This window comes from Rhinatrema bivittatum, chromosome 3 (assembly GCF_901001135.1).
Source record: "Rhinatrema bivittatum chromosome 3, aRhiBiv1.1, whole genome shotgun sequence".
Lineage (NCBI taxonomy): Eukaryota > Metazoa > Chordata > Amphibia > Gymnophiona > Rhinatrematidae > Rhinatrema > Rhinatrema bivittatum.
Genome location: NC_042617.1, coordinates 519,308,133 through 519,334,429, shown reverse-complemented (window position 1 = coordinate 519,334,429; position 26,297 = coordinate 519,308,133). Strand labels below are relative to the sequence as shown.

At 43.2% G+C, this 26,297-nt stretch overlaps 1 protein-coding gene across 3 annotated transcripts in view; it reads right to left on the bottom strand.

The window, feature by feature from the left end:
* Positions 1-23,686, bottom strand: part of PBK (PDZ binding kinase) — a 178,771-nt gene extending 155,085 nt beyond the window's left edge. Inside the window, exons 1-2 of one of the 3 annotated variants that reach the window (XM_029596228.1) lie at positions 23,497-23,686; positions 12,385-12,470 (exon numbers count right to left, since the gene is read on the bottom strand). In XM_029596228.1, coding sequence (XP_029452088.1) covers positions 12,385-12,442 — 58 coding nt within the window. In that variant the 5' untranslated portion in view covers positions 12,443-12,470; positions 23,497-23,686. The remainder of the gene's footprint in view (positions 1-12,384; positions 12,471-23,496) is intronic. The other 2 variants (XM_029596227.1, XM_029596226.1) reach the window with 2 other exon arrangements.
* Between the last annotated feature and the right edge of the window lie 2,611 nt (positions 23,687-26,297).

Sequence of the window (26,297 nt, the reverse complement as noted above, 5' to 3'; positions counted from 1 at the left end):
TTAAAAGCTGGCTGTACATGGGGCCTATGTCACATAGAAGTAGATATTAAAAAGATCTACCTGGCTAAAAACAGGTTTTTGCTGAGTAAATCTTAATCAAAATTCCCTCTTTCCCTAGTTATATTTGGGCAGGTAAAAAGGGGTTTGGTTGGTACAATCTTGATGTAGGCTTTTACATTTTAGTCTCATAGCACGATATCCAGTGCTATGCATCCAAATTTGTGTGAACATTTTAGTCAGCATAAATATCTGACCTAAACCTACCCACACAAAATTAGTGCAGGTAAGATTTAGCCATATATTCAGCAGTACTTTAAACCAGGTAAGTGCTGCTGAATATCCAGATAAACAAAGGTAAATTTACCTAATTATCTTAGTAGCTCAGCACTTTTTTGAATATCGACCCCTAAGGCTTTTCTACCATTCTGCCTCTATGGGAAAAAAGCTTAGCAAAATCAGTCTTTTTATGCTTTCAAAAGTACAAAGACTAGGGGACATACAATGAAGTTACTAAGTGATACGTTTAAGACAAACAGGAGAAAATACTTTTATTTTCAATGCATAATTAAACTCTGGAATTCGCTGCTGGAGGATATGGTAAAAGCTGTTAGTGTAGCTGGATTTAAAAAAGGTTTGGACAAGTTCCTGGAGGAAAAGGCTATAAACCATTATTAAGGTGGACTTGGAGATTCCATGCAAGGGACAAGCACTGGAATCCATCAGCCATTTGGGATCCTGTCAGGTACTTTTTGACCTGGATTTGCCACTCTTGGAAACAAGATGCTGGGCTTGATGGTCCTTTGATCTGACCCAGCATAGCAAAACTTATGTTCTTATGTTCTTTAAATTTTATTTTTTTATTGAATTTCCAAAATTTACAGTACTATTTACTATTCAGAAATATTTCAGACTCATTACAAAAAAACCCCCCAACCAATTCAAGTATTAAAGAACATACTCTATTAATGAAAAACAGTCTGAAAATAAACAATTATAAGAATAATGGGAGACTAAGGATATCAGAAAACAGCAGCTCCAATAGGAAATTATTAAACATTAAATTGCTGCACAGTTAACCCCACACATTACTTTTAACTGCCAATACTCCAGCAGAGTTATCTCAGGAGTGTGAGTCCAGGTATAACTGTAATTGATCTGGTTCAGTATATATGTATCTCGAATTCTGATATAGAATTATGCACTTCGAAGGGAAACGCAGATGGTATCTGGCTCCTCTTGATAAAACTTCATTCCTCATTGCCAGGAACTTTTTTCTTCTTTCCTCGGTAACTTTCTTGATGTCTGGAAAGACATGGACTTATTGACCATAAAATTCCTGTGCTTGATGTCGAAAAGCCAGCCTTAATACTAAATCCCTCTCAGAGATGAAAGTGAAAGTAACCAAAAGTGTAGCTCTAGAGTCTATAATTATTTCTTGAGACATCTCTAAGATCGCATTTAAATTTACCAGGGATTCATTTAATTGGTTTTGCAGATCGTACTTTCCATCTTGTTTGACAGTATATAATATAATCTTGATATAGCTGGAATAGCTTGTTCAGGAAATTTAAGAACATTTATCAAATAACTTTTGAATAGATCCCGAGGTGAAACCATTTTTTTTATTTAGGGAAATTTAATATTATTAGGTTAGCTCTCATTTCATTTTCGGTATTTTCCAATTACATGTATTTTCTGATTTAACCAAATTGTTTTGAACTTCCTTCAAATTTTCAATTTTGACTTCCATTTCTTTTACTGATGTTTCAACAGTTACTTTACTTTCTAAGCACTGCACCTTAGTCATGCTTTCCTTTACCATTACAGTCAAGGCATTAATAGATTTATCCATAGAAGTAAGTACATTCCATATTTCTTCCAGAGTAATCGTGGAAGGTCTCAATAAAGGTTGATGGTAAATTACCTTTATCACTGGATCTCTTTCTCCCGACTCTGCCGGGCCCTTTCCTCCGCCATTACCTAGCTGTTCCTCTACCTTCGATCCTGTGGAGCTCTGAAACACTGAGCTCACCGAAGTCTGCGAATACTCGCAGATTCTTCTCGGGGCATAGAGGTCCTCTGAGGCAGATTTCCCTTTTAGCTCATTCACCGCGTCCTCTGTTCTTCTCGAGGACTCAAACGGAGGCTTGGGAACCGTTGGCGCGCGGGGCTGAGAGTTGTTTCTTCTGCCATGAGGTTTAGCATCTGCTCTTCGCTGAATCCTCCCGTGGCTCCTCCCTCCGGGCTGAGTGTAGACGGGTCCCGCTAGTATCAAATCAATCCTCGGTTGCCGCGAAACAGAAACAGGAGTAGAAGTAATATTTCTAATTCTTGCCTCTCTCTTTGTGTGAAGCATGATGAGTCAAGAACAGACAGGAAAATTCCAGAGAAATAGGCATAAATCAAAAGACCTTCGAGGAGGCAAGATGCTAGCGTGTATTCTGTGCAGCGGCCATCTTAGTCTCCCCATTCTTTCATTCTTTAGCTGAGCTTTTGAAATGTTACACTATGCCCGGAGCTTTGTGCTCCGAAAACCTATGCCTATTATCCACACCCAGTTTGAAGCAGGTACATTTGAAGGAAACAGGTAGGTGGGCTCTCTCTTTTGCTGCCCCAGTCTTTGCAACATTCTCCCTCTATCTATCCACAAGATAGAGAATTTTAAGACTTTTAAGAAGCTTTTAAAAATGTATTTATTTCAGGAAGCTTTTGCTAATTGTATATGAGATGTTTATTAAGCGTATTACAATGAATAACTTTGCAACGTTTAGATGTTGCCTTATTGTCGCTGTTTTATTTTGTCTTGTGTTTTTAGTTGTTTGTGTCATTCTAGTTTTTTGTGTTATGTTTTATAACCTGTATTATGCTGGAATCCGTCTAGAACAGGTCCTGATAATAGGTATAATATAAATTACTGCAAATAAATAAATAACACATGTAATCAGATATTCTGAAAGCTTACATGACCTTTAGATATTGCAGCAGGATTCTATGCACAACTAAAATGTGATGTTCCTTAAAATTCTCTGTTTTTCCTCTTGAAGGCTGGAAGAAAAACCACTCAGGTCGCATGAAATGGAGATACCACCTTAAGCAAGGATGGAACCATATAAATGGATGCACTATTGTCTTAAAAAAAAGTCAGCAGCAGCTCTCTATATGACAGGGCCTATAACTCAGAAATGCACCTCACTCAATAGATTACAACCAGAAAAATGTTCTTAAGTACAAGATCCTTGATTGTTGTCCCTCGGATGGGTTCAAACTGAACCACACACAAGGCCCAAAGTATCAAGCTGAGATTTCAAGAGGATATAGTCGCTATCACGTGAGGTCAGAGATGCTTAACATCTCAGGAAACTCGAAATGTCTGGATGAGAAAAGATAAAGCTATTCCTTAAATCCATCCTCTGTAAACAGGTAATTACCGCCATTTGCACTTTGAGGAAATTCAGCGCCAAGCCCTTCTGCACACTATTCTACTAAAAGGATGGAATCAATGGAACACATGCGTTGGTACAGCACTTATTTAAAAATGTAATTCTGCTACATTCAACTTTTGCTGTCCTGAACAAAATTACAATAAATCAACATAGTTTAAACAAAAACATACGTCTCACAATACAACAGCAGCAGACACACAACACAATTATAACAGTATCAGTCTCAAACACCTTCCATGAGAGATTGATCTTTTCCAAGCCTGAAGCAAGGTGGCCATGACCTCTTCTGAATATCCGTTTCTCAGCCTTCTCCTCTGAATAGCAATGCTGTAAAACAAAATGGGGACCAAGGCTATATAGGTAGTCCAAAGCCCCAGAACTATCAGTCCCTGATGAACCCCTATGCTATCAGCAGTCATGTTGTATGTTTGTACAGTGCGGAGTAGTAATAGTAAAAGTAGTTGTCGTTGTCATCGTCCAAGCTCCCTTCATAACTCATAGAAGCCATGAAGGCCATCAGTAGTTTGCCTCACCTGTGTATATGAACAGCAGAAAAGGCCAAGCTCACTAGCTCCCACTCCATCGGATCTGGCTTATGTCTACTCATAGTCCACTTGCACATTTTTCACTCTTGCTATGTGAGCTGCCAAGATTGCTTGCAGATGCTTTTCTGCCCATCTGATCAAGATACTCACTTTCAGGGCTACTTGAAGACTTCTGGTGCTTCCTTGCTGATTCATATTTGGCATTGTCAATAAGAAAATCTGTACTCTCCTTCTGCAGAATATTGGCAAAAACTTCTATAAGACTTTTCTTATAGCCTTTATTTCCAGGAAGTCGGACCATCTTGCCTCTGTTATACTCCGGAGACTCTGAGTTGTCCAACTCTGACAGTTCACTCCCCCCAACCCCGCCAATCTGCTTAGAGACTGATGTCTATTTTAGCAATTATCTAAAATGGGAACTAATTCCACTCTTTTTAACAGGTTCTGATTGAAAGATAACAAGATAGGCTATCTTCACTTTATAGTCCTGCGACTGAGCTCTACAATAAGAAAGAAGAGATCTCTGTAACAAACACGTGTCTCTGAACTCATGGGGCCACTGCCATAGATCCCAGGATTTGCAAATAGCCCAAGACCCTGGAAGGTGTCATCGCAAGCAATTTCCACATGTGAGAGCAGAGCTTGGTAATACTTTTAATCATCATGAAAACCTTCCCCTTCTGTGTATCAAAGAGGTCTTCTACGCAGTATAAGGTTTGGGTTAGCACCAGCAAACTCTTGGCAAAATTTATCACCCATCTAATCCGGAAGAAGTTGAAATATCTGAGTGGTGGATACCCAGCTCTTCTCTGCAGATTTCGCTCAGATCATCTAGTTATTGAGATAGGGGTGGAGTGGACTAAATTGCCTTCCTTGTGAAGCACCACAGCTATCGCCACCATCATCTTGGAAAATGTCATCTAGCCCAAAATAAGCATTCAAAACTACCTGGACTGCAAACCTGAATCATTTATGATGAACTGGACAGATGATATACGGGGATAAGCTTCCGAGAGATCAGAGAAGTGAGGAACTATCACCAACCAAAGAGGGTCATTGATCTGTTTTAGGTCCAGGATAAAATAGAAGGTTCTTTTTTCTTGGGGACCACGATGTAGTGGAAAACCTTTTTTGGACCCCCAGTTGCCAACTGGAGTAAACTTCTTAGGTGGATCTTACTCCTACTCAATTTGTTGGAGAATGACAGAGGGAAATAATGAAGGCATCCATGACGTGGCAACACAATTTTAACATGAACTTGTTCCTTATAATGCTCAGGAGCCAGTGATCCATTGTGATTTGAGTTTACAAAAGTCAGACAGCAGTCCACCTATTTGCAGGATTGGGGAGTGAATCCTTTCCCTTGATTCTCATTAGGTACCTCTGGAACCTATGGCAGCCCAGTATCTCCTTCCCTACACCTCTTATTGCCCACAAAAGAGTTGAGAAATGTAAAAAAATAAAAAGCGACTACACTGAGGAGGAAGATCCTTTTCCTGGACAACAGTGTCTTACTTCCCAGAACTTAGGTTTACTTGGCTCCATTCAAGAGAACCCCTGGGGTCTATTCTCTGGCTACTTCTGGGGTTTTATTTCTCCCAAGTCCTTCACCAGCTTTAAAGTCCTTTCTGAAAAGAAGCTTCCCCAGAAACGGCAGTTTGCTCAGACATGCCCTAGAAGTTGCTTCCACTGACCAGTTTGAGCCATAACAAGCGTCTGGTTGCACAGCTGCAGCCATAACTCTCATGGAAGTTCTAATGAGGTTGTAAAGGGTGTCTTCTATGAAAGCCACCCCGCCCTCTAATCTCAAAGCCTCCCTGGGATTCACATTTCCCTCCATGATACCCACCAGAAGCCGCTGTATCTGGTGCAGTCTGGACTTGTATCCACTTCACACTGCTGCCTGCTACACTAAGGCAGAAATTTCGAAGGACTATTTGTGGAGAGCCTCAATTCTACTTTCCTGAGAATCCTTCAGTATTGCACCACCCTCCACTAGAATCATGGTCTTATATATGACCACAGAGACCAGCGCATCAACCTTCAGGAACTTAAGCTTCTTCAGTTCTTCAGTAGCCAGGTGTACAACCTGGCCATCACTCTGCCTACCTTGAGGATACCCTTCAGAGCATCCCACTCCACCAAGATCAAGGCCCTAACCACACAATATAAGGGAAAGGCTTATTCAGGTCTTCAAAGTCCTTCCAGGATTGGATCCCCAGTATACTTGCAGTCCTTCATATGCTCCTTGGCTATGCCTAAGTTCACTATGGCCTGCAAAATCATTGAAAGTAGTTCATCTCTCTTGAAGAGACAACCAGGCAGTCATCCACCTCATTTGATGGAAGCTCTCCCTCCTCCAAGCCTCCTTCACCAGTATCACTGTCCTCTGGAACCAATCTTTAAGGAGTCTGACCCCAAGGCAAAGGACAGAGCGTCCAGGTCCAGTTCTGTTTCCTATATGGGCCTCTTCACCTGAACCAGTATACTGGGATCCTGAGAAGCAGGAAAGAAGGGAAAGATACAAGGAAAGACACTGTTTCAGACAAAAAGTCTGATGCATCAAAAGCACAAATTCAGGGGAGAAAGGCATGGAGGAGCACTGGGAAGGGCAAAGTCCCTTCAGCTTATCTAGACCACCCCCAATCCCTGAGAAACCCAATTCTTCAGCCCTGTTGGAGAAAGATTTATCCTGGACCCAAAGTCTATGCTAGAGTGCAGCATAGTCAAGGCACTTCTCCCATGTAGAGGCCAGCTGATTCAGGTACTACAGACACTTGGGCACTACACTGAAGGAGCTCAACCCCTGGCATCTACCATCAAAAAGGGGGGCTTCCCCAGAGCATGAAAAGGCATTAGCCAGTAGCAATGAATTTCCCATGGTGGCTCCACAGTGCTTTCCATGCTCAGCCAAGGCTGCCATCTACACAGAAAGGCTATGCTGCTCAGTGCCTCTCAACAGGTCTTTCCTGAAATGATCATGGAAGAATTGTGGTGGAATTTTGCCTTTGTTCTCCTCGACCCATCTATGGGCATCTGAAGTCTGGCCAGCTCGATTTGTCTTTTTAACTTTTTTTCAACAAACACAGGCAAACACAGGGCTATGCCTACTAAGCTCTTCCAAAAATAAAAAACCACCAACCCAAGGATAAACAAGCCAAAAATCACACCTGGCAGCTTCTCAGTTTTTTGTTGTTTTTTTTTTTTAATTTGGGAAGGGAGCCAGATTCCTGCGGATATCAAAATCTCTCTCCCCTCCCCCATAGCCTGCAGGCCACTGAACCCCCCACCCCCTGCTCAGCCCTACTTGACTGGGAGGCAAGACCACTAGACTCTACTATCTAGGAACAATTTCTCACAAATCTCTCAGGTGCATGGGCTTGTATATTTACCATCTGCTGGTGACAGACAATACTGGAGAGCTATAGGCTGCATGGGACCTTAAAGGGTGATGTCAAACTAATTGTTCTCTGACTTCATCTGCTGGAAAGGGAGTAAAACCCATGTGTTTGGACTGGTTTGGTGGGACGAAAATGAAAGATTCTGATTTTAGGTCTTTAAAAATAAACACAGACATTTATAAATTGTAATCTACTTTAGTTTTATGCCAATAAAAAGATGTTTTTTCTGAATTATTTCACACGCGCCCCCCCCCCCCCCCTTCAACAGCGCATCCCTCACCACTCTTAAAACCTCCACTTTTGATCATTCTTTCTTTTTCCTCCTAGCTCTGATGCTCACTGTCAGGATCAGCAGAAACTGCAGGAGGAGAGAGGAGGTGGTCTATAGAGTCATAAGAACACGTACAAAAACAGAATAAAAGGGTTCAAAGCAGGCAAAGGGAAGGCATAGGGTGATTTTTTTTTGGGGGGGGGAGGCAATGGTGCTTTTCTAATGTTTATCTAACACCTACTTTGTTTATTTTTTGAACTAGTGTTTTAGCTATTAAAACTTAAACAGAAGTCCTAAATATGTATAATTAAATCGCAACATAGAAACATAGAAATGACGACAGAAGAAGACCAAATGGCCCATGTAGTCTGCCCAGCAAGCTACGCACTTTATCCATTTTTTTTCCCCTTTTTTCTCTCCCACCTGTTACTATTGGCTTCCAGTACCCTCCGGCCCTAATTCCCCTCCACCCCACCACCAATTTAGAGAGCAGCGCCGTATCGCCATCCAAGTGAACGTCCAGCTCAATTAGGGGTAGCAACCGCTGTAACAAGCAGGCCACACCCTTACCCCATACTCTTACACACCCCTGTTTTTATTTTTTTTTGTTTGTTTGTTTTTTTGGTTTTTTTTTTTTTTGGAGATAGCAGCCCTCCATCCTTCCGCTCCGTGAAGGTGGAACACCAACTACTGGCCACTGGCATCCCGCTCCGTGAATGCCTCTGTGGCTACTGCCGCTCCGTGCAGTGTTTGAATGCCTCTGTGGCTACTGCCGCTCCGTGCAGTGTTTGAATGCCTCCTCTTTATTCACGCCCTCTAGACTTGATGGATCCACAGTGTTTATCCCACGCCCCTTTGAAGTCGTTCACAGTTTTAGACTTCACCACTTTCTCCGGAAGGGCATTCCAGGCATCACCACCCTTTCCGTGAAGAAATACTTCCTGACATTGGTTCTTAGTCTTCCTCCCTGGAGCCTCAGCTCGTGACCTCTGGTTCTGCTGATTTTTTTCTGACGGAAAAGGTTTGTCGTTGTCTTTGGATCATTAAAGTTTTTCAAGTATCTGGAAGTCTGAATCATATCACCCCTGCTCCTCCTTTCCTCCAGGGAGTACATATTTAGATTGTTCAATCTCTCCTCGTATGTCATCCGATGAAGACTCTCCACCTTCCTGGTCGCCCTTCTCTGTACCGCTTCCATCTTGTCCTTGTCTCTTTGTAGATACGGTCTCCAGAACTGAACACAGTACTCCAGGTGAGGCCTCACCAAGGACCTGTACAAGGGGATAATCACTTCCCTTTTCTTACTCGATATTCCTCTCTCTATGCAGCCCAGCATTCTTCTGGCTTTTGCTATCGCCTTGTCGCATTGTTTCGCAGACTTCATATCATTAGACACTATCAAGTTATAGCCCGGTATTGCCGTATCCCAGTCATGAGATTCCGTAAACCACGTTTCCATGACAGCAACAACGTCCAAGTCCGCCTCCACCATTAGGGCTTGCAGATCTGGGATTTTATTGCCCAAACTACGAGCATTTGTGCTCATAGCTTTCCAGCTTTCTTCATTCAGGTTACTGCTGTTTCTGGACTCCTTTTGTGACCTCTTTAGTTGAGTTTTATTATCCACTTTTCCCTTTGCCTTTGTGTAAGGGAAAGGATTAGTGCCTCTGATGGCAGAGTCATCCATCACAGTGAGCTTATTCCTTTGGTTTCTGATCTGGAATTTCTGTGTGCATTGGGTTTTTTCTCTCTTTTCAGATAACATTTCAATCTTTTCCTCAAGAACTTCTTCAGTATTTAATACAGAGAAGGCATTTTGTACTTGTTGCACTTGATACAGTGTGTGTCTCCGGATCACAGGTCTAAATTAAGCTTCTCAATGCCTTGTGTGAATGGGGGGGGGTAGAGTTGTGGGCTGCACAGCTGTCAATAATGGGTGTCTGTGGGCCACCGGTCTTATCCTACCTGAGCCCACAGTAAATCTCTTTTTCCTTGACTTTTGGTTATTCAGTGGTACTGGGAAATTAATTTCTGAATAATGTACCGTGGCTGAGACTTTCTTTATTGAAGCTAATTCAGCTTTACCTTCAGCCAGCTCCTCTTCCAAGGTAAAGAGTGGTGAACAAATGGGGCAAGCCTTAAGTTTCCATATGATTACCCTCAATATAAAGGCTCCACAACAGTTGCATTGGATAGACCTCATTTTGGTAATTTGTCTGATGAATAGCAATTATGGAAATACTAATTTACCTTGTTGCCATTTATGAATTTAGGCAGGTTATATAAGAAACACAAACCTAGGGGTGGGTGGGTGTCAAACAGGTAAAGCAGACTAACAGCACTCCCAAATTTCTATTTCAGTTGTGCTTCTTTTTAACAGACAGTGCACTAGTTTTGGCAAATATAATGCCCTACTTCTAAGCACAGATAACAACCAAAAATGGACTTAACTTTAGCAGAAAAGGCTCTGGCTCATGAAGATCCCAGCTCCAAAGTTGGAGCTGGGATCTTCGTGGCTATCCTGAAAACCAGACTGGTTTGCACCTCCGAAGCCAGATTTGTATATCCTAAGCCAACAGCTTCATACCAGTTTAAGAGCAGAGAATTTCATTTACAACAGCTGAAACAAATTACTATGCAACAGGTACTAAAAAAAAATAAAATAAAAAATAAAAATTCATAAGCAGGGAATCTAACAGATTGAAACAGTGAACTGTATTTAATAAGACTGCTGGCTTAATCTGTTACTTATAGCAATATGATGGACTTCCCCATATTAGCAATTTAGATCACACCCTTAGAATTATAAAATGCCTGTTTAAAAGTGATCCTCACACTGAAAATAACTAAATGAATAATATGAAATGAATGAAAGACCACCATAACATTCATAATCAGGTATTTACATTCACATGCTTAGTCCATCAGCCTCATACATAATTATTGGTCTCATATGTGGAACCCCTTGGGTCAGCCACTAAATGGTCCTAGATCCCTGCTTAGAAACTACATCCTTATGAGCCTTCCATCCTCTTCAGCCCCTCTGAAGCTGGAGAACTGGAATTGATTGCCTCAGCCTATATATTGCAGCTATATCCTACCACTGCCATTTTGTAATTACAAGAGACACTGCCATGTGAAGAATTTATGAATTGGACATTCTCCTGAAGAACCACTGTTGGTTTGAAATACAGTCCCGTGTCGGGCGAATTGAAGGGGCATTATAAAAGCAGATGTTTTATAACTACTGGTATTGTTACTATGATAAGGACAAAAAAAATATAAAAATTGTTTTATGATTTCCTTCAACCATTGAGAATTGATAAAACATTTTAGTGCATAAAAAAAAAAGAAAAATTATGAGACACTCAATAGACAAATGATTATGTATGAGACAGATGGACTAAGCATGTGAATACAAATACCTGATAATGCCTGGTATGATGGTCTTTCATTCATATATTATTGGTATAGTTATTTTCAGTGTGAGGATCAGTTTTTCTATAGTGTAATGATATCCTTTAAAAACATAAGAAATTGCAATGCTGGGTCAGTCCAAGGGTCCATCAAGCCCAGCATCCTGTTTCCAACAGAGGCCAAACCAGGCCACAAGAACCTGGCAATTACCCAAACACTAAGAAGATCCCATGCTACTGATGCAATTAATAGCAGTGGTTATTCCCTAAGTAAACTTGATTAACAGCAGTTAATTGACTTCTCCAAGAACTTATCCAGACCTTTTTTGAACCCAGCTATACTAACTGCACTAACCACATCCTCTAGCAACAAATTCCAGAGCTTAATTGTGCGTTGAATGAAAAAGAATTTTATCTGATTAGTCTTAAATATGCTACTCGCTAACTTTATGGAATGCCCCCTAGTCCTCCTATTATCCGAAAGTGTAAATAACCGATTCACATCAATTCGTTTCAACACCTCTCATGATCTTAAAGACCTCTATCATATCCCCCCCCCCCCCTCAGCCTTCTCTTCAAGCTGAACAGCCCTAACCTCTTCAGCCTTTCCTCATAGGGGAGCTGTTCCATCCCCTTTATCATTTTGGTTGCCCTTCTCTGTACCTTCTCCATCACAACTATATCTTTTTTGAGATGCAGCGACCAGAATTGTACACAGTATTCAAGGTGCGGTCTCACCATGGAGCGATACAGAGGCATTATGACATTTTCCGTTTTATTAATCATTCCTTTCCTAATAATTCCTAACATTCTGTTTGCTTTTTTGACTGCTGCAGCACACTGAGCCGACGATTTTAAAGTATTATCCACTATGATGCCTAGATCTTTTTCCTGGATGGTAGCTCCTAATATGGAACCTAACATTGTGTAACTATAGCAAGGGTTATTTTTCCCTATATGCAACACCTTGCACTTGTCCACATTAAATTTCATCTGCCATTTGGATGCCCAATTTTCCAAGATCCTCCTGTAATGTATCATAATCTGCTTGTGATTTAACTACTCTTAATAATTTTGTATCATCCGCAAATTTGATAACCTCACTCGTCGTATTCCTTTCCAGATCATTTATAAATATATTGAAAAGCAGCGGTCCAAGTACAGATCCCCGAGGCACTCCACTGTTTACCCTTTTCCAGAGAAAATTGACCATTTAATCCTTCTCTGTTTCCTGTTTTCTTATCCAAAAAAACTTTTTTTTGGATAAGTTCTGTTTGGGTATGCTTATGTTTTAAACATTAAATTTACCAGATTTTCTTCTCTCATCCTGCTTACAAGGTGTTTTGAAACCTTTTGCTCCATCCATTGTGGCTTACAGCAGTCAAATCCTAGTCCTGTAAAGAAAAAAAAAAAAAGTACTATGATAATCAAAAACATTCACATATGGTTTAAAGAAAGGACTTCACTTGTTTGGGAAAATTTAAAATTATGAATCAACAAATAAAAGTATGCTTACAGGCATATAAAACATGATTTCAAGAGAAACAAAATACCTTCAAGGTATACTTCTCACACTGGACTTATAACTACATTCAGCTTTTCCACTAAAAGCCTGTACGGAATAATGAGTCAAAGCTTATAACTGGATTTCTAACAAAAATATCCAAATGTGAATCTTTACTAGTTTCTTGGTTCTGCTGTGTACCCTCTTGTGGTCTTATTCCTACACCCCACCCCTTTCATTTTTGGATCGAATATTTTTGTTATAATTTACACTTTTTTCCTTCACACTTCAGTTGTCTATGCTGAATTCATATTTGCCATGCAATCTGGAGATGTCTGCATGAGCTCCTGATAAGAATCAGTACATATGAAATTAGTATGCTTAACTGTGGACATGGCAAAGTCAGAAGGGCTTTCAAACTTAAAACAATTCATCAAAAAAAACAAACAAACAAAATTGCATACAAATTTCCAAAGTTCTTTTCTTTCAGCAGTTATTTTTAAAGGGACTCTCTTCCCCTCAGGTCTTCCTTTTCTTCTCAGACCCAATTCCACCTGCTGATAGTCAAGATGGCAGGAGAGCAGCAGTGCACTGAATCACATTCTCCTCCTCTGAAGCCAGAGTCTGATTTGTGTTCTGAACATTATGTGTGTGCTCTATTTGTCAGTGAGAGAGAGAGATACCAAGGATATATATATCATCTTTATATCTGCCAGGAACCCCTATACCAATAGCCAGCCCCATCAACATAAGCGCAGAGACATTCTGGCCATTTAGGTGGTCCACAATACTCCTAGACAAATTCTGTGGCAAAATCACACACAATTCTGCACTTTGAGTAATATTTCAGTTTTGTAATAAAATTACTCAGTTATTATACTGTGTTATTTTGACATAAAATATGTGGAATTCACTTGGGGAAGAGTAACCCAATTTGTGGAACCTTGCATTGTGTAGCCATATTAGGAGTCACCACTCAGAAAAAGGATCTAGGTGTCACTGTTGAAAATACATTGAAATCTTCTGCTCAGTGACAGTGCAGCATCAGCCAAGAAAGCAAATGGAATGCTAGGGATTATTAGGAAAGGAATGGAGAATAAAACAGAATATCATAATGCCTCTGTATCGCTCCATTGTGCGACCTCATCTTGAATAGTGTGTGCAGTTCTGGTCACCACATCTCAAAAAAAGATATAGCAGAATTAGAAAGGGTACAGTGAAGGGCGAGCAAAATGACGGAACAATGCTCCTATGATGAAAGGTTATACTCTTCAGTTTGGATAAGAGGCTCCTGAGGGGAGATATGATACGAGATCTATAAAATAATGAGTGGAATGGAACGAGTAAATGTTAATCAGTTCTTTGTACTTTTCAAAAGAGTAAACACCAGGGTACACACAACGATGTTACTAGGTAATACATTTAAAACTAATAATAGAAATAATTATTTTTATTCAATGCATAATTAAACTCTGGAATTTGTTGCCAGAGGATGTGGTGAAAGCCATTAGTGTAGCTGCATTTAAAAAAAAAAAAAAGAAAAGAAAGTTTTGACAAGTTCCTGAAAAGTCCGTTAACCATTATTAAATCCACTGCTTATTCTTGGGATAAGCAGCTTGGAATACATCTATCCTTTGGGATCCTGCCAGGTACTTGTGACCTGGATTGGCCTCAGTTGGAAACAGGATACTGGGCTTAACGGCGCTTTGGTCTGACCCAGTATGGCAAGTCTTATGGTTTTTGAAAATGTAAAATATTGTGTGCAGTAATATTTACAACCTATGTGCTATCTTTGTATTTCCTTGAGGATGACGGCATGGACTGCTTGCTGGATTTCTTCCCCTTCCTCCTTCAGTCTCTTTAAAATCACTGTTCCAAATATGGGCTGTCTGGGAATAACATTGTTATGAAACAATGATTCCAACCTGAGGGAAGCAGATGAATCCTGAGGGTGAATGGGAAAGAGTATGGCGCAGAAACAACTGCCTGTCTCTTCCTACCCTCCTGCCCAACCAAGAAGGAGAGGAGCAGGCCCACTTGTACAACTTTATACAAAAGTAGTACAATTCCTGCATAGGAAAAAGAAATGGACCTTGATGTATAAATCGACAAGAAAGCGGAGTATTGCTGATGTAGGTGATACGAACAAAGAGAACATTAGGAATGACAATGATGTCATGCAAGTGCAGACACGATGGCAATAAATGTTTACGTGGCCCTAGGGCTTAGAGCACTTTTTGATTAATGACAGCAATGAGAAAATACAGTTTGAGAAATTGATTGAACTGATTGAATATATTTAAGGTTTATAGGGTCGGGGTGTGTATGATTGTTGTGCAGTATGAATCGGGATGAATGAATGGTTGGTGGTTTTAAAATATTTGAATATTTGATGATTGTTTAATATGGTATTTTTATGGTTGAGGAAATTAATACATTAATAAAAGAAGAATTATAAGAATGAAATGAGTATTGTTGCATTTAGTGAGCAAAAATTGAGACCTTGTCTTTTAAGGTATTGTGTACCACTTGTACAACTAACAAAATATGTTTCAGATCACTCTGTTTCATATCCAACTGTGCAACTTTCTTCCACATTGTGCAGGAAGAATTCTATATGTAGGTTGGGCTAAATACCCTCGGCACCACCCCACATCCACTATTTAATGATGTAGTTTGTTATGCAGTACTGCTGGTGAGGCAATTGTTCCTCCATGCTAGCCCCCCCCCCCCCCAATAAATCCTACTGCGTAAACTGTATAATATTGCTAGCACCAAGATTCAGTTTGTGAAAGAAAAGAGGATGGGAGGGATTTGAAGAACAATTGATATTTTTATGTTAATCTTAGTGATTTGATATCAACTGAATAAAAGTAGAAGGCTCAGGCCCTGAGTGAATAAGGTGAAAGCTGGGGGAAGGTGGGGCTTTGAGAGGCAGCTCAGGAAAAAAAAAAAACTGGCAATGATGCTATGGAGGAACACACATGTGCATGGACAATGACAGGAAAGATAAGCGGCCCGCTTCAGCAAGACAGCAAGCTTGTAATGTTATCTTCTGCATACAAAGGACTGCAAAGAGCTGCACTGGGGCAAAACGACAAGTCCCTATGGAAATGCTCAAAATTCAGCAGCCATAGTGTAAGATAAAGTGTTAATGTGCTATAATGTTTCAAGGTCTCAAAGTAAGGTCACCCAGAGTTGCATGCTGTGTATACAGGTGGGAATGTTGCCGCAGGCAAGGGAGGGTTTCCCATGCCACTGGACGTCTAGCCAACATCAGGTGGCTGAAACTTGCTCCTGCCTAGATTAACATCTGCCCTCTCTTCGCACACACACTTGTTTGTACAGCACAATAAAGATCGGGGATTCCCAAGGACCCGCAGAAGTCTCACCTGTGGAGCGGATGTGCTGCCCAGGGTTTTTTCCCATAACACCGAGGCTCCTGCTCGATCGTACTGGGGACTTCCGATGTGAAGCTACTAGTGAGATGATGAAGTAACTGTTTGTGTTTATAAATACTGTTATGGTGAACTAATTGATCGTACTATATAGTGTAGGATATTTCTTGATGATGTATCTTTCTTTATCATTGTTATATTTGTTACACAATAATGATTCTATATATATCTCTGTTGGAAATCAATAAAGTGACTTAATATTTAAACATATAAGACTGCTGCATGATTTAAAAATAGCAATACCATAGTAATGATAGCAAAAAAAAAAGACGAAACGGTCCATCCAGTCTGCCTAACAAGCTACTTATGGTAGCATCTGCTGCACCGTAAAAGCAAGTTTGCTTACCGTAAACGGTGTTTCCATAGATAACAGGATGAATTAGTCATGCTGTCTGGGAGCGTGCACGTGACCGGAGTAGGCGGAGTTTTTCTTAGGTAGTGACAGAGTTTTAACTCTTTGCGGCTGCGCGGTCATCTTCCCGCATGATTCCATTTTCTCCTCAGTCTCTTTGTAGCCAAGCGAGATGTATGATAAAAGTAGGTGAATAGTCTTAGACTGTCTAGGGAGGTGGGAGGGATCGCATGGCTAATTCATCCTGCTATCTACGGAAACACCGCTTACAGTAAGCAAACTTGCTTTTTCCCTTCCATAGCAGGGCTGAATTAGCCATGCTGTCTGGGAGTCCCAAGCTTCCAGGTTATGTCCATGTAGTATGGCTTTTAAGTTCAGGACACCAACCCTTAGGCAGAGTAGACAGTCTCATCGATTATCAAGGGTTGACAAGACTGCTGAACCCAGTGCTGCATCTGAAGATGCTTGTTTTTCAATAAAGTAGTGTGATGTGAAGGTATGAAGGGAAGACCAAGTTGCCGCTTTGCATATGTCCAGTAGCGGAACCTTTCGTAAGTGGGCAACAGATGCTGCTGTGGCATGTATCTGGTGCGCTTTAGGCTTGTTGTTTAATTTAGTGGAACGTTTGTTATAACAGAATTCAATGCATTGGGATAACCAACCCGCTATGGTTCTTTTCGAGATGAGTTGACCCAGGTTATTTGGACTGAAGGAGAGGAATAGTTGAGAAGGTCTGGATGGAGAATGAGTTCGCCGTTTATAATAAGTTAATGCTCTTTTACAGTCCAGCGAGTGTAGAAGTTTGTCTCTGTCAATGTGATGAGGCTTAGTCATGCATGCTTCTGGAGGTCCTGTGATGGGGCTGACCAAGCATGTGCCCGAACATATTTTGAGAGAGGATAGCTCTACTAACACCAATGTACTCAATAGCCTTTTAACAGGTGACCCACACCACTCCAGATGCTTAAGCTGTCTGGCATCTGGGGTGGGGCGGCAAGATGGCCTTCAGCCACATTTCTAGTGCAGTGGCAGGGTCACCATCTTGGTTTCGCATTCCCTACAGGCCGAGGTGGTCAATTATAGAGTCACTGTGCCGGGCAGAATGTTACATGCGCAGCTGCAGATTTGGGGCTGCACTGTTAACTGCATGAATGTGCACGCTCCGAACACAGCTAACAAAGTGACATTCTTTCGCCATCTATCAACTTTCCATGAGGACATGGACTCCGAGGAGGAGACAGCCCTTGGGGGGTGGGGGGGGTGATTTCAACTGCACCCTCAGCTCTCTTGACTGAAATGGCCAAGAGAGCAATCAGACTCCTGCAAAGGTCCTAGGAGAAACAGTCCATCTCTTCTTGGTTGATGTCTGGTGTGAGCAGCACATGGGAGCAGCTTCCAGCTTCACCCATGGATGGGTGGGGCGGAGACTCATATATTGGTCTTGGATTGATGGTGGTATTTTTCACACTGGTTATCTCGAGCTACTTTGTGCACTGTAGAAGTGGCACCCCTCTCAGACCACAACTTAGTGGCCGTGAGAGTAACATTCAATCCTGCTGAGCCAAGGGCCACTCACTGGCACTTTAATACGTTTTGGCAAAAGTACAAGATTTCTGGGTTAACTGGTACTGTCGGGAGGCAGACTTTACCTCAGTCGGTCAGTGGTGGAGTGTGGGGAAAATCCACCTCAAGGTCATCTGCCATGAACAGGGAGAAGTGGAAACTATCAAGCAGCTCTCATGGGAAGTGCTCGATCTAGAAAAACACTTCCCCAATGCAGGGGTCCAAGCACAGGGCCTGCGTCTCTAGTATGAGAAAAGGCGTACCCTCAGAATCCTCGAGGATTAGTGAGAAAGGGGGCATACGTGCAGTCACAGATGCAACTCCTAGGAGAGAGATGGATCATGGCTCGCATTTCTTCTACGGGCTGGACAAGAGGAGAGGGAAAAAGAAACTTAACTAGCTTGTTATCTGCGGAAGGGACCCTCTTCATGGAACCAGGAAAGTTCAGGGCCAGAGTTTGGGAGTTTTACTCGGCTCTTTTCCCTGGACCCGGTCAATCCAGATGCCTGCCAGGCCCTGTGGGAAGGGCTTCCCATAGTCAGCAAGGACTTCAAAGACTGGCTGGCTGATCCCCTGGGTCTGGTGGACATCACGAAAGCCCTCAGCTGGATGCTATGTGGGAAATTCCTGGCATTGACAGGTTGACTACAGAATTTTTTAGTCACTTTTTTTTTTTGACATGCTGGACCTGATCTCCAGCGAGTCCTGGCCGAAGCCCTATCTTGCCATTGTGCAGTGTTGACCCTCTTACCTAAGGGGGAGATCCACAAGACATAAGGAACTAGTGACTGGTCTCCCTGCTCTCCACAGACTATAAGATCCTAGCCAATGTGCTCTCCTTGCAGCTGGCATCTATGCCAGCAGAGGTGATCCATCCAGCCAGACCTACACGTCCCAGGCTAGACTATTTTTTATAATATTTTTTGTTCTGGGACTTAATTCACCCAGCTAGTAGGTCTGGCCTATCGTTGGCCCTTTTGTCTCTCGATCAAGAGAAGGCCTTTGATAGGATGGATCACAATTACCTCATAGGAACCCTGCAGGCATCTGGGTTCAGCCCCCATTTTGTGGGTCTTCTCCGCTTCCTATACTTGAGCATGGAGTGCCTGGTTAAAGTGAACTGGTCCTTGGCAGCACCTCAGACATTTGGGCAGGGAGTGTGTCAAGGATTATTCTTTCAGGACAGCTGTATGTGCTAGCCATCAAGTTGTTCCTGTGCATGCTATGCAGGCTGTTCAGTGGGCTAGTGCAACTTGGTGGTGACCCTTTTGGCCTTCGCAGACATACATCTCATGGCTTAGGACCCAACTGACTTGGACAGGATGTAAGCCTTCTCACAGGACAAAAAGGAGGGGGGGGGGGGGAGAACACCCTCCCTTGCCAGTTTGAGAATTTCTCATGGGGCAGGGAGACCCTAAAGTACTTGGGGTCCATCTGTCCATCATGGAAGCTTCAGCCTCCATCAACTGGCTGGAACTTAGAGAGCGGGATGAGGATTGCCTAAGCTCGTGGAGAGGTTTGCTGTGATTAGTTTCTTACTGTGGAAGGGTCTTAGAGGTGAACCAGCTGGTGAGCAGTATGCTGTGGCACCACCTCACTGCTCTGAGCCTGACCCTGGAATTTCTTGCCCAAACCCCGAAAAACCTGGATTTTTTCTGGGCGGGCAGGAAACATTGGGTTTCTGCAAGTGTCCTGAATCTCCCCCTAAGAAAGGGCAGCTGAATGTGTAATGTGCCTGAAGAGTAAGAAACACACCTTCCGCCTCCAGGCCTCACTCTGTGATAGCATCCACTGCCTGAACCGCAGTACGACTAGCAGCTGTTTATCACTGAAGCAAGAGATCATGCCCATTTCCTCTCGCAACTGCTGGTCTTCTATCGTGAAATTTTTAAGGCCTGGAGCATCCTGGATGTGATCAGATACCTGGTTAACTTGGTGATGCACTCTCCAGGCAAACTTCTCTTCCAGATCCCTCCTCTCTGGGTGTGGAGAAGCTGAGAGATCAGACCATGGAACATCAGTTGGTCGAATCCTGAGTGACAACGATCTGCTATGAAAGGACGGTTCATCCAGATGGTCAGAGGATCATTCTCAGCCAGCACATTTGCTCATTTAGAGAGAGTTCTGCAGGCCGGGGGTCCCCGTCCACCTGCACCCCCAGCCCCTGGTCCTGCTTATAGGGCCTAGGCTGCCACAGGTGGAACCCTCTTGGTCTCAGCCTCCCTGAGCCCAAAGTCTTAGCAGGATGTGGGAAATAGCCCCAGAGCTCTTCCGCACCATTCAGCAAAAGAAGCTCTACATACTAGTAGTCCACTCTGTGCATGCCTCGTCCTCGCCTCCCGACACACCTTGGGCGGGATGTGTTGGGGGGCGAGGATGGTACCTGCTGGGAGTTGTTCTACTCAGAGCTGACTCCCAGGTATACCAGGAACCAAAGCCAGAACTGATGTTCAATGCTGTGGCCACCAGCAGGTTTTTATCTCGATTTTCTCAGAAGGACACCCTCTTTTCCCTTTCGTGGACAACAGGACAACCTTTTTCATTTTGGTTTGTGCTGTCCTCATCTTACTCCTTCTCCTTCCTCTTTTCCCTTCTGCTGTGCTTTTGGCTAAACTTCATCCCCATCTCCTTGTATATGGGCCCGCAGTGGGAAGGGGCCCCACACAAGCAAAAGATCATCATATCACCTTCCTCCTGAGTATCGCTAAGGAGATAGCTAGGGGGACCAGGGGAGATGAACTGACTGGGCTAAGTCCCCCAGAATGCAAGGTCCTCTTCCGAACCACAGTTTGTGCCCAGTGGGCAGTAGATTGAGTGCTCTCTTCCCCTCCCCTCAGTTTATACACTCACACTGCACATTTAGGGTGGCCCCTTTATTCTCCCCATGCCTTCCCTGGTTGGGCAGCAGGCAGTCCTGCAGCATAGCTGGTCTGCATGAGGACAGTAAGACACCTTTGCCCATCCTACCATGAGCCTCTCAGGGTCGTGCCTTAGACAAGCAAGGGCAACCTCAAAGCCTCTCCATGCCAGGGTAATGGCATCCCCAATTCTTCCTTTTTCTCTGCTGCTGACTGCTCAAGAAGTGCAGGGTAGAACTTTTATTGATTTAGCTTTTGTTTTGTTTTTTAATTTTTATTTTTTTTTAATTTTCATGCCAGGCACACTAGGTGCCTGGCCTCAGCTGAGCAGGTGTTTGTATAGCCTGGAAAGAGACCCAGGTTACCTCTAGGAGTACATATTAGTTCAATATTCTTGAAATGTAGATACTGAAAAAGTATCTGACCATTAAAAGGGGCTGAGCTACCTGTGACAACCCCCACCCCATCCCAGCTCAAACAGTCTCTTAGATCCACCAACTTATTTACTCAACTTTGTACAGAGCTCCATATCTTCAAAACACCCTCAACTTTGTACAGGCCACAGTCTCTTCAAAATACCCCATCAAAGGCCCTTGTTTCACCTTCTACTAAGACTTCTTCAGGGGAAATTTTAAATAATGCATTTTAATGCACATGTGGTGTTGAACATTCTCTTCTCAAACAAAGACACTGCGTCGGCTATCTTGTGATCTGTTGCCTCTAAACCAGTGGTTCTCAACCTTTTTTCTATTGGGACACACATGGCAGATAATGCTTACAGACGTGACACACTGAACACGATCATCATGGGGCTAAATGTAAACATATACTCTGCATCCTCAGGAACCAGCATCCATCTGCAAACAATGGATGCAGAGCAGAACTAGGATATTTCAATTTGCTATATAAAAAAAGATATTCCGATTCTGATGCTGTCTCAGTTAACAGAAACACAAACTCCCATACTACCAGGTGCATTGTAAAATACAAAACTTAAAAAAAAAAAATTCAGCACATGTGTAGCAAACCTTCCATACCGTTGCAACACTAATTCCAAGAACTCAAATAGCAATAGCCATTCCTATGAAAAGGCAGCAGTGCAGCACCAATGCATGTCCTACTGAGAATGAGAAAACACAACAAAGAAGATTGATACAAATCCCTACCTACTAATAAAATACCTCACCTCAGTCAAACAAACAGAACCGACCTTCACAAACGACAGAATAAAAGACCACAAATTACAAACGTGGAGACAAAAACTGGAATGGAAACCTCAAAAAGTCACTCTGCATGCAGTGCAATACTGGAGAACTAGAAACAAATACATATCCTCCTACACTAAGCAAAGTACAAAGAGAAAAGAAATGCACATTCCCAAAACGGACATATTATGGCTCTTGCACCTCCTGTCACTCCCATATCTCCATCATCCTTCAGTTTTCCCCAATAAGGTCAGGATTTTCAAAAGGCCCGGCGACACTTGTAAAAGGGGCAGGGCAGGTGAAAGGGCTTGGCCAGAGGCCTCTGCACGGCCGCTCAGCTGGCGCACTCAACTTACTTTAGCCCCAGGGCTAAAGTAAGTTTTGAAATAAAAAAAAAGAAAGCATCAAAGGTAGGGGGGAAAGGAAGTTCCCTACGAGGCCACTCCAATTTCGGAGCGGCCTGGGAGGGAACAGGGGAAGGCAGCACGGCTCAGATAGGGCTCGGCGCGCGCAAGGTGCACCCATTTGCACGCGCAGACCCTGGATTTTATAACATGCACGCACCTGTTATAAAATCGGGCGTACATGTGCGTATGTTTTAAAATCCAGCCTTACTCCCTTTCAAACATCCACTCACATTCATATCCCTGCCCAGCATTCCTGACCTCCCACATCATCTTCCCTGTGGTCCCTCTCTCCCCTGCTTGACTCTCCCTACCCCCTTCATCCCATCTCCCTGCCTGTCTAGCTACCCAGACCCCATTCCCCACCCCTTCCTGCTCAGCAGCCCCAACAACTTTATCTTCCCAGCATCCCCAACCTCCTTTCTCCCATCCTCCACAGGGTGAAGAGATTATCAGCAGCATCACTCCCAGACTCAGCAGAAGATAAAGTTTGCATCCCATCAGGACCAGAACAGCAGGACCTGGTAATGTCTCGCTCTGATCTGGATGGAGGAGGAAACAGCCTCCCATTGGGCTAGAAAGAAGAGAAGAAAGCGAGAGTAGCCTCCCATCAGGCCCAATGTAAGAAGTCAATCAACTCTCATCCAGACTGATAAGGAGGCAGCTATCTGTTGGCCCTGCAACACACCTGTTGAGAACCACTGCTCTAAAACATTGTTCTGTCTCTGTTTGGGCCCCAGCTAATGTTAATGTCTCCAGCGGATGCTGCAGCCTCTAAAAAATCCTTGTGTGTCTTGCTCTGCTTCTCTCACATCTCAGCAAGGGCTCCCATTCTCACGTTCACACCACTAAACGCCGTATAAACTGGCTAGTAATGTGCCCATTTCAAACATTCTCTATGACGCTCGATCTGTTCTTTCAAAGTGTCAGCAGACTGCCGAAACGTTCTCAACAAATCTTGCTCCACAAAGCAAATAAAAGTTTTACAACAGCCTTACCAAAATTAAAATTAATTTATACCTAACAAAAATCTCTTCACAAATACTTTTACCCCTGTTCTGACCCAGAAAACATACCTGTTCTTGCAAACTGTCAGCGTGCAGTGCCACTCTGAACGCAAAGCTGGTACGCAGTTACCATTCAAACTACAAACGACCTGTTTTTTTCCTCCAGCTACTCCCGCCCTTTCAACAAAACCAACTTTATCGAAGCAGTGCTTCCCAGTCAATAGCTCTATTCAGACCATCTCCAGCTCCTCCCGCCCCTTTCAACCAAACCAACTTTATTAAACCAGCGCTTCCCAGTCAATAGCTCTATTCAGACCATCTCCAGCTCCTCCCGCCCCTTTCAACCAAACCAACTTTATTAAACCAGCGCTTCCCAGTCAATAGCTCTATTCAGACTATTAGGGTGAACCTAATATTAGTGCCACCTAAAAATAAACTGTTGCTCTTTTTGTTGTAATAGTACTGGTAAGTTTCCTCCTGAAGAAAGTGTCATCTGATATATTACACAAAACTGTAATAGATCTATATTATGATTAAACCAATATTTAACTAGAGGAGTACCCTGCTTTTTAGTTCTGATGAATGATTTATGCTAAATAATAATTGTCTTTATTTCTAATGTAGTGTGCCCAATATACATTTTCTTACAAGGGCAAGAAATTGCATACACTACTTGTTTTGTGTTACAAGGGAAATGGCCTTTTAAAACATGTTTGATGGGCAAAGTTGGATGTTGGAAAATCTGAATCTGCATCATGTTTCTAGACCACATAGGATCCGCATACAAATTGTCCTCACTTTATATTATCTCTAGATGTCTCCCTCAATCCTCTATTATGTACCAGCCTATCTCTGAGCTTTTGCCATCTAATTTTTGCAAATATGGGCCTATCCTTAAAGACCTCATGGAGTGACAACACATTCCGATGTTTTAAGATGATTTGTTGTATTTCCTGCATATGGGTGGTATATGGAAAAACACATATTAGGTATTGAAGAAACTGCCTATCAGATGGTTGTAGTAATAAATCTCTATTTGCATAGAGGGTTCTTTTATAGGCCTACTTTATACTAGTGCAGTGGTTCTCAACAAGTGTATTGCAATACATTAGTGTGTCGCAGGGCCACCAGATGGCTGCCTCCTTATCAGCTTGGGTGAGAGTTGGTTGACTTCTCTTACATTGGGCTGATGGGAGGCTACTTTCAAGTCCTCGTCTTTCTAGTCCAATGGGAGGCCTTTTTTGAACTTCTGGTGCATTTTAGATTGCAGGTGTTCTGCTATTCTAGTATATGTTTTTCCTGGCACTCTGCAGTACTTAAATGCAAGCATTTTTTCCCTTTAATTTCTTCAACAATCAAAATCTTTGTAAGTATCACCAGTAACAAATGCAAATATAATTGTGAACAAAAAAGCTTCACCTATTTTAAGTGCAAATGTTTTATCTCGGAACAAACTCGCATGAAGTGCAAATATTTTATCTAAAAAAAATCATATTTCATAAATATATTTTTAATTAATTCTCATTTTCACTGATGGGTTTTCACTTTTGCAGTTTTTGGAGTGGAAAATGAACACATCAGTTGAACAGATTTCTCTCAGATTTTGTTCAGCCCAAATATTTTGTCTACAAAATAATTAAAAGTTGATGGTTTTATTTCTCAGCTTGTCCCTTGTTGTGCTCGGGGAAGGACCCCTGTCCTGTGGCAGTACAGGGACTGGCCACAGCGGGCATAGCACGGGAGGAGACAGCAGCAGTGTAGATCTTCACCACTGGAAGCCCGAGGTCCCCCCGGGAGGAGCCCATAGGGACCCAGGCTGCTGGGATTTAGGTGGGCCTCACAAGGTCTCCTGGGAGAGTCTGAGTCCAGCGTGCCTACAGACACTAGGAGAACGCTATCGGGTTCGAAGCTGGAAACAGGTTGGAGGAGAGTGAACCAAAATAGAGTTGGTGAGGACAAGGCTAGGGACAGAGTCAGAATCAAGCAAGGTCAGTCGAGCAAGATCAAAGTCCAAGAATCAGTCTGAGGAGTGGTCAACGAAGCAAGGGTCAAGATCCAGAGGTCAGGCAAGGTCGAAGAGCAGGCTGAGGTCTTTGGCAGGCAGGCAGGTAGGCAGGTCAGGAACAGGCGGCAGGCAGGCAAGTCAGGAGCAAGCTGAGGTCTTTGGCAGGCGGAAGACAGGTCAGGAACAAGCTGAGGTCTTTGGCAGGTGGCAGGCAGGCAGGTCAGAACAAGCTGAGGTCTTTGGCAAGAGGCAGGCAGGCAGGTCAGAACAAGCTGAGGTCTTTGGCAAGAGGCAGGCAAGCAGGTCAGGAACAAGCTGAAGTCTTTGGCAGGCAGCAGGCAGGCAGGTCAGGAACAGGCCGAGGTCTTTACCAGAAAGTCAGTCCGAGGTAAGACCAGGGAGACGAACAACGAACACAGGAACAAGCAGGGCAAGGAAGCATGTACAAGCAGGAATGGAACTGGAACAGAAGGATCCTGGAACGAGACTAGGAACAAGCAAGCAGGAACACGAGCAAGGGCAATCTCAGGAACAAACCGACCCGATTGCCAAGCCAAAGAAGTGAGGCCAGGAACTTCCTTATAACATGAGTTCAATCAGGGTGCGTCGCGGAACTAGGCCCCACCCTGGAACCTACATCAGGGCGGCTGCTCCGCGCGCACGTACGTAGCAGCATGACTAGCTGCTGAGACGCCGAGGCCTGGCGTGAGGCCCGGCATGCAACTGAAGGGCCAGCGACCTCCGCCGCAGGACGCCAGGGCCTAGCTGGACTTGCAAGGGCCGTAAGGGAGAAAGGACCAGGACTCGCTGTGTGACCCTGAAGGGGAGCTGTCCCATACGTGGTACGTCCGCAGGTGGGACGCGT